The sequence below is a fragment of the Panicum virgatum genome, chromosome 9N (genome assembly GCF_016808335.1).
Source record: "Panicum virgatum strain AP13 chromosome 9N, P.virgatum_v5, whole genome shotgun sequence".
NCBI lineage: Eukaryota > Viridiplantae > Streptophyta > Magnoliopsida > Poales > Poaceae > Panicum > Panicum virgatum.
Window position 1 is genome coordinate 53131016 of NC_053153.1, and position 9263 is coordinate 53140278.

The 9263-nt window shown below is 52.7% G+C and overlaps 1 protein-coding gene across 1 annotated transcript; it reads right to left on the reverse strand.

Annotated features, from left to right (window-relative positions):
- Positions 1-2725: 2725 nt before the first annotated feature.
- On the reverse strand, positions 2726-4922 carry LOC120692498 (VAN3-binding protein-like). The gene is made up of 6 exons (XM_039975815.1): positions 4397-4922; positions 3917-4301; positions 3660-3815; positions 3479-3528; positions 3334-3391; positions 2726-3213 (listed from the first exon to the last, which is right to left on the reverse strand). The coding sequence occupies exons 1-6, from the start codon at positions 4697-4699 to the stop codon at positions 2984-2986; spliced, it is 1182 nt and encodes a 393-aa protein (XP_039831749.1). The 5' UTR covers positions 4700-4922; the 3' UTR covers positions 2726-2983.
- Positions 4923-9263: the final 4341 nt, after the last annotated feature.

Here is a 9263-nt window from a genome sequence, read left to right on the forward strand (position 1 = left end):
TGGTTTCATGCATTATCTTGACACCAAGCTAAAAGAAGCTAGGCTAAAGTTATATTCTTGGATAAAGTTTTTCCTTGCAAGATTGAGTTGCTCTTTTTACATCTGATCCTTTACCTGCTTCGACCTCTCTACAGTGGTTGGATCTTTAAGTTCCTTTCATGAATTATAACTTAAGAACTTGGTTTTTGTCTCACCTGCAATTTATTGTCTTACATTTTTTGCAGAATCTATCGGCGGCATCGAATACGCCAGAATTGTCGCCGGGCGTACAAAACATGTTGCCACCTCAGCTCAACGCCCCACCGCTGTTCGACGACCCACCTCAGCCATGAACTTGTTAATTTGTGCCTCTATGGATGTAAACTTGATGATGCTAGGAGGATTTTCAATAAGGATTTGTAAACTTGTGAACTTAATTTATGCATTGACTTGTGAATTTGTGGTTTGTCATGATATATATATATATATATATATATATATATATATATATATTGCATGCGCTTGTTATGATATATGATCTATGATATATGGTTTGAGTGGGTACTTTAAATGCGGAAAACAAAAACAGGTTGTTTCTGGTTACTTTGCCGTGTGTCATGGGCTTGGCACACGGTAAAGTGTGCGCAATTCGACGTGTGCCAGGAGGCGGCACACGGCGAACTGACCATCCTTTGCCGTGTGCCGCGGGCCCTGGCACACGGCGAACTAATTATCGTCGTCGTGTGCCTGAAATTGTGGCGCACGGAGAATTCATCCCGACGCTATCAGGTTCCGGTCCCGCCGTCTTCTTGCTTTTTTGCGCCGTGTACCTCGACAAACACACGGCAAAGTTGTTTGCCGTGTGCCCGAAATTTGGCACACGGCAAACTCGACCTTTGCCGTGCCTGTAGTTGCCGTCGGCGCTTCGCCGTGCGCGACCCTCGGCGAAATCTTCACCGTGTGTCCGGGGGGCTTCGCCATGTGCCTGGGGCACACGGCGAAGTATCGAAATCCGGTAGTGGTAGCCAGTGCCGTAAACCAGTTTATCAAAAAAAAACTGAGTAACACTAGTCATGAAATCAATCCATAGATTGAAGGTCTATACTTAGTTTGCTGATCACTAAAGCTAATTAAATATTCTAGCTTGCTAGATACATGATTATGCTAGCAAGGTCGCCGGCGTGCATGTAGGGGCCCAATCGGCATGCATGTTGGGATGGCCGGCGCCGAGAGGATACATGCCGCCAGCATACGCATGCGATGCGTTGGGTTAGCCGGCGGCAGTCGCATCCACGACACATTCCTTGATGGCATGCAAAAGAAAAAAAAATTTGCCACCAGGAACCAAAAAAAACTACTGATCAACAAAGCCATACTAGATTGAATCTAGGATTGAAGCAAAAACTACTCACGAGAACCAGCAGGGTTCCTAACGTGCTAGAAGAAACAAATCTAGGATTAAAGCAAAACGGATCTACACCGAACTAGAACGAAAACAACCTAAAACTTATGTAGATCAACGTCTAGCGGTAACCATGAACGCATCTATTAAGAAAAAGGACTTCCGGCCACCAGAATTCTTCTGCCAAGGAGAATCTAGCGGGGATCATAAACGACATACTTGAGCGTGGTAGAGCTGCTGATAACGTGATGTAGGTGTCGTTGTGAATCCCCCGTTCCGTGTCTCCTTCCCGACAGCAGATGAGGCGTAGAGAAGATGTAGATGACATGTCTCCCTTTCCGATCCCGAGTACACAAAGAACACAAGAGAGACAAAACGTGGATGGAACTGATCTTTTATTATCATAATGATAAGGTACATTTTCCATTATATAGAGCTAACCCTTCATAGGCATATCCGGTATAAGCACATTATTATCCCTAACCCTAGAGATATCTTAACACAGAAAGCAATGAAAGTTCCTTTCGGACTTAAACTCACGGCAGCAACGCACGCAACCCGCTCAAACTCGGACTGGGCTTGACAGGATTGGACTTGCGCCTAGCCGGACTTGACTGACCCTCAACTGTATATGGGCCATAAAGACTATAACCAATTTGAGCTGTCCAGCCCAACTTCTCTCCTTGCAAGTCTCAAACTCGCGACCTCGCCGCCGTCCGTAGTGTGTGTGCTCTGCTGCCGACCTCCCCCTCCTCGTTCCTCACTTCCTCCGGCGTGGTCCGTGGCCGGGCGCGCCTCAGCCCTCAGCCAGCCTGGTGACTCGGTTTTGCCCGCTTGAGCCGCTGACCTGTGACCTCCAGCGCATCCCCCGCGGTGTCTACGTGCTCCACTTATGCAGCAGCTTTCATAAATCTGAATAAGAAGGTATGGTATATTTCAGTTGGTCTACTGCACGAAAATCGTACGGCGGATGACCTCAAAAGTCAAAAGGTTAAAACTAATAAGTGTTCGTAGGTTGTGCTAGTACACGTTGGAAGTTGAGTCTCAAACTGAAGTACACATATCAGTTGAGCCCAAAGCTTGCAACTCAGCACCCAGAAGTAGTGCTGCCTGTCCATCTTGTCAGGCACTGTTGGCCAGGGCTAGCTTTCTACCGCCACGGTTTGTTACTAGATTTGAGCTGTTGCCATTCTTGAGGCTTTGTCAAGATTTGGACGATGGCAAAACTTGTTGACCGAAGCAGCTCACTTTTAACTAAAGCCACTTCATTAAGGTCTGCGTTGGGAGATTAGTAGGTGTCTACTTTTCTTGTCTTTCCCCCCTTATTCTGGCGATGACGACTGATAAGGCCATAAACTTTTTTTTTTACAAATTGGCATATTGGCATACATTTAGTTGACAACAACATTCACTCTTAAACAAAAAAAAAAACATAGAACCTATTCCGTATCTCACCATTCTGTATGTAGTACAGCAATATAAAGTCAGTGACAAGAGTACCATCAATCTGTACGCCTCGCATCCCTAATGCAAGGCACTTCCTGTAACACACCGTCTGCTACCATGAGGAAGGAGAATGGTTGCGTACAAATCGAGACTGCATTAGCTGAGTTTTAGTAGCCCCAGTTTATTTCCTACTTGATCCTGCAGGGCCACCTGACGAAGCAGGTTCTGCACATCGTCTACCCACTTCCGTTTGCTCGCGCTGCTCTCGCACTCGAACTCCACGAGACCCTGCGCCGTGCTCAGGCCGAAGCAGCACGTCTCCTCCATGGAGTCCTTCCCTGGCTCCGCCCATGTCGGAAGCTCGCTGTATACGCCGTAAACAACGCCTACGACCAACCACACAGACAGGCACAAGGGTCACTACTCGCGTCCGCAATAAAATTTTCATGAAAATATTGGAACCAGGGATTTCCATTATTCTGGTAGTAGAAAGTGTTGGAACTTACTCTTGTTGTTCTTCGATAGTGCACCTCCGATGTGTTTGCTTTTCAGCTTCAGCATCACCTGTTGGTATATAAGAACGTCGTCAGCATCAACTGCATCTCTCTCGAGTCTGTTCAGCATTTTCTAACTGAATAAAATTCCTCTAACCTGTGACCTCTTGTTGATGTAGATAGATACTCTTGTCTTGTGTAAATCCCCTGCATCAAGAACGAGACTCTGTACCTTAGTTTTCTCGACCATGCATATGCATGGATACAAGTTGTCATGATTCCAGATTTTGATGTTTCGTAGCAGAATGTTCTGACGAGCCCACCGTTTTTCATCCTACCTTTTCTTGTGCGTTTCAGCAACTCCCCCTCCTTGCACCAGATATCCGTACTCCATGAATGGCCCTTCTCGCTCCCCTTCTCGTATGGAAGAACACTCGCATTGCTCCTCGCCTCTCGCTGCACTCTCTGCTTCAGTGTGGAAGCTCCTCGCAGAGCTGGCCAAAACAGCCAAACATACATACGGACTCAGCATATTCTTGTTTGAATCAGCATACGGAATCAGAGGAGATGGCAACGGCATCATTGGATTCCTTACCAGTGGCCGCGGCCGCCGTGAGCGTCATCAGATCACCGGGGCTCCGGACGCCAACCGCGGCCTGCACGGCGCCGGCGACCTGGTCGTGGCGCGCCCCCGCGTGCTGAGCGGCCTCGACGCAGTGCGAAGCTAGCAGCTCGGTGGCCGACGCCATGGCCGCGGCCATCTTGGTGGCCTGGGCGTCGCAGCTCGTGGCCGCCGCGACGGCGGCGACCGCGGCGGCGACCCGCGCCACGGACACCATGGCGTGCACGTGGGCCTTCTCCGCGCGCTGCTTCTCCTTGCCTCTCTGCCTCACCCGGCATGTCTCCCCGTGGTGGACTTGGAACCATCTGCCGATCGATTGGTAGTGGCCGCTGCTCATGGAATTCCTTCTCGCACCCCTCTGCAGAGATGTTGCGGCAGAAGCACCATGAAATCAGACGGGAAAAGGATAGCCCACGGGGGGGCAAACAGAGGATCAACTGAGCTGTGGGCTACATGCTGTTGATGACACGGGAGATGAGGAACGATGGACGTGGCAAGCACGGAGTCCTCCGGTATGGTCATCTCCGGCAGCCGGCTCATCGCCGCCGCAACGCCGCTCTTCTTGCCCCCGCCGACGAGTATCTTCGAAATCTCCGAAGCCGACACGCTCCACGACCTGGACAGGTACTCCATGGGCTCCAGCGGCGTCTGCGGCGGCGGTATCGCCGCCACCGCGTCGTCCTCCTCCTCGTCCACCACCTCCATGCCCAAGGCACCCGCGACGTCCCTCGCCTTCCAGCCCTTCTCCATCGCCATCTCTCGTACCAGCTGCTGCAGCTGCGCCCCTTCCTGTCTTCAACTCCTCACAGCTGACTGAGACTGACTAGTGATGGCTCTGCAAGTGCCTGCGTGACAGTGCCGTGTACTTATAGGGCCGGAGGCACACACGAAAGCACAAGGAGGCGGGTGTGGAGCCGCCGTGCAATGGCCGCCAGGCAGGCAGAAGGAACGAAGGGGGGACACGAGGTTGACAGGCTCCTGGCTCCCTTTTCTACCCTGTCGCCGAGCTTCTCCGCTGCCCGGGCGTCACAGCAGCATAAAAATACCCTCGTGTCGCCGTTCTCAAGCTACCTTTGTCCCAGCAGCAGGTGAGCTATCTTGGACCCCGGAACCGGATGGGTGTTCCGTTCGATCGGATCGCCATGTCGACGGTTGTTGCACGGGTCCCAGCCTCCCGGAAGGTGCAGCACAGCACCTGTATTGTTTACTGGCAGCACGTCAGATGTTTCTGTATAATTGTAATCATCTTCTTGCGTTCAAGCAACAGCATCATTAGGGGTTCAGAAGGGTGCCATTGTTTGCATCCGCAGCAATGCGGACACTACTTATAGTTAAGTGCCACCTTTTGTGCCAGCATGTTCAGTTTTTTTGTTTCCAAATCCAAAAAGAATCGTCAGACCACACGTTATTCAGAAACAAGATTGTCAGATATTTTCGTCGGCGACAATCCGGAGGAGGATGATAAGGAGCGTTCGTGCGTATGCTTGGTTTGGCATCCGGAGACCCGTCGCCGTCAGTCAGTAGCCGGTAGCGCTCGATGACAGGAGACACCATGGATGCCGGGCAGTGTCACTCCGTTCACTGCTGCACGATTCTCCACCTGCTTCTCGGGAGCGATAGGACGAGGAGCTGGACGCTGTCTGGCCCCCCGGTCTCCGTCGCCTGTCCGTGCTCGTTCGTTTTTGTTGGAGAGCGGGCTCGTTCTATTCCCCCTTCTTTCTTTCTTTCCTTTTTCCATCCCAGCAGGCAGCAGGTGTGGGTGTGGGGCTTGATGCTTCTCGATGTCTCGTGCAGGCCTGGCCGGCGGCGCAGGGAATAATACAGTGGCCTTGTTTGACATTTTATAAAAATAGCGCACATGTTTTCCGAAAAAAAAATCTCGCATGCATGAAATACTAAATGAAGTCTATTTGTAAAATTTTTTTAGAGATGAGTGTAACTTTTCGCGACGAATCTAATGACGGTAATTAATCGATGATTGGCTACAGTGATGCTACAGTAACCATTTTCTAATCGCGCGTCAAAGGTCTTATTAGATTTTTCAAGTCACTAGCGCAGGGTTCTGTAGTTAGTTTTGTAAACTACTTTTGTTTGACACCATAATTAACGGTCAAAATGTTACTATTTATAGCACATTAAAACCCTAGTGCAAACCAAACGATGCCTGTATCGTGGGAGAGAAGAGCCATCGCTCTTGTCTTGACCCCACCCGGGGCAGGTCACCAGGTGACAGCAACGGAACGGTAAGGTGCAGCAGTGAAACTGCCAGCGCCGTTCATTGGCGAGCAACACCTGCTCGTTCACGCTGCCGTTGGTTAGGGCGCTTTAGTTCCCAAAATTTTTTGGAAAAAATTACTATAGCAATTTTCAATCGAAGATTAGAAGGACTAAATATGATCTAATTATAAATCTAATTACACGGACGGACGGAAAATCGCGAGACGAATCTATTAAGTCTAATTAATCCATCATTAGAAATTGATTACTGTAGCAAAATATTGTCTAATCATTACATAATTAGGTTTATTAGATTCGTCTCGCGATTTTGCTCGGGATTATGGAATGGATTTTGTCAGTTATCCACATTTAATATTTCTAATTAGTGGTCAAATGTTTGAAGTTACTGTAGCTCAAGAAAAAAATTTAGAACTAAACGGGCCCTTAGATGAGAAAGTTCCTTCTTCACCTGCACCCATCCATCATCATAGTTCATAGCAGATCATAGATGCCACCGGTGACGGTGGATAGAAAATGGTTAGGATGGTCAGGTCAGGCATGCGTCCAAGCAATCCGCGCCGGTTGCCTTGGCGATGGGATGGATGGATGCAGCAGATAACACCGGGGGTGTGTTTAGATGCCTCAAAAACCCTGTTCCCAAAAAAAAAGATGCCTCAAAAACCCCTCCCAAAATCCAAATTTTTCATCACATCTTCATCACATCGAAACATTAAATATAGCAAATGACACATGCATTGAGTACTAAATGTAGGTAAATAAAAAAACTAATTGCATAGTTTTGTTGTACGTTACGAGACGAATCTTTTGAGCCTAGTTAGATTATGATAGGATAATATTTACTACAAACAAACAAAAAGTGTTACAGTGTGCTACAATGTCCGATGTGACTTTTTCTCCCACTTTTCCAGGGATCTAAACACAGCCCGGCTAGTCTTCTGCTACTGTTAACCTTTCTGTACTTTGTTCCATCCATGCATCCTAGTGGGTGTCCGGGGTGGGGTCCAGATCGATCTCCAGCACGAATTAACAATGCCAAAGCAAGCTAGCAGAGCCGGTCAGTTCAAACTTCCACCGTATGAGTGGAGCGGTCAAGCGAAGCAAAGCGACCCCCGTAGCTAGGAATTGGGGGTACTTTCCTTTTGTTCTGTTGGCTTCAGCTCAACCGCTGGTGGACTCGAGCACTGCCTGCGACCGGAACGAATAAACAAGAGAGCGGCACAGGCTAGCTGCTGGGTGTCAGCCGGTTGGTGCCCCGCGTCCCCGGGTGGAACGTTTTTGTCCCGTCCCTCGCCGCGCGCCGGCCGAGCAAACGCTGGATGGATGCGGCATGACTAGGACGATACACGCGCGTGAGCTCTATCGAATTGAAAGAAATATAGTACAAAAAAATGAAAAGGAAAAACAAAAAAAAACTGCCAGCTCAATCCCTATTGGAATCATCCCCTTCTCCACCGTTCAGCTCGGCTCCCATCCAGCACGGAGTCGTCCGCCGCCCGAACCCACTACCCAGCACCTCCGCCTCCAGGCCGCTGCCCTCGTGGCTCCGCCTCGCCGCCGCGCAAGAACCACCGCCTCCGAGGGCTAAAAAAAGGTGAAGAAAAAAATTCCAACACAGGTCCACTGGACGCCGTCGTTGAGGCCGAATTCGCCACCCGCGCGCCTCCTCCTCAACGCCGCCGGCCAGATCCGCCACTGGTCGGATCTCTCGCTTGTACGCCGAGATCCGCCGGGGTGGAGGCCCGCGTCGACCGGGATGGAGCGGGGGTGGGGAGGGGCGGGAACGACGACGTCTGGCGCGCGTGATAGCGGCGGCGGCAGGCGGCGCTGCGGTGGCTGTGCGACGGCGGCGCGGCGCGGCGGTGGTGGCGCGACGGCGGCGCGACGGTGCGCGGCTGTGCGGAGCGCGTCGAGGCTGGAGGCGCAGCGGCAGGGCTTCTCCCTCCTCTCTCCGCGCGGCTCGCCCGGCGGCGGCAGGGACCTGGCTACGGCGGTGGAGCTCCTGCTCGCACGCCATGCCCGCCGCCGGCCCCCGCCCCAAGCGCTCGGCGTCCATGCCCTTCCACGGCGCCGGCGCTGCAAAGGGCCAGGACCCCTCCCCGGCCCCGGCGGCTGGCGAGCACGCGCGTCTCCGCGACGAGCAGCTCCGCCAGCTCCACGAGCTCCTCCTGTGCTTCGACCTGGACCGCAACGGGAAGGACGAGAGGCCCCGCACACCACAGCAGCGCAGCAGCAGCGGGCGAGGGTGGCAGCATCACCAGCGGAGCTCGGCGAGGCGCGCAGCCGCGGAGTGGAGCCGTGCGCGGCGGCGGCTAGCCTGCGCGGGGCGGACCTGCGCAGCGGGGGCGGAGCAGAGGTGCGGGGCAGCGGCGGTTGTGCAGTGGGGCCGAAGAAGGGCGTCCTGCATCGTTCCCGGGGAGGCACACGCTTACCGAGTCGAGGAGGAGCGCAGGCACGGGCGGAGCTTCTCAATGGCCAAAGGGGCCATGGCCCCCCTGGCTTTGCAATTTTTGCACTGGATAAACAGTGATTTTGACACTGTTCATTACTGTAGCTAAAGGATGGCCCCCTCATTTTTCTGAAATCACAGATCAAGCTCCGCCACTGAGCGCAGGGAGGGTGTGGGCGGCAGACCATGCCGGGCCCGAGGCACAGCGAGAGGCGGTGGAGAGGCGGGGCTACTCACCGCAGGCCCGGCACGCAGCGACAGCAAAAAGACGCCCCGCGTCGGGCTTCAACTCCCATGCCGCCACTCGTCGAGACCGCGTGAGAGGAGCGCTGAGAGGCCTTCCTCTCCAGGGTGCATAGAGATTAGAGTATGGGTGATGGGCTCCGGCCGTGCCAGTCAGGCGTGACGACCGACGAGGGGGCGGCTCCGGCCGAGTGGAAGGAATCTCACGCGCCGGCTCGCCCCCGCTCTTGCGTCCCAGGAATGAAACCCCCAGCGCGCTTTCGCCTCTGATGGGCAAGTGATGACTGATGAGGGGGTTACGGATTCAGGAGGGGCATGCAACAAGTCCTGCACTGCAAGCCGGCAGCGTCCACCTGGAACAGTGCAGTGCAGGAGATGATGGATCATCGCCGC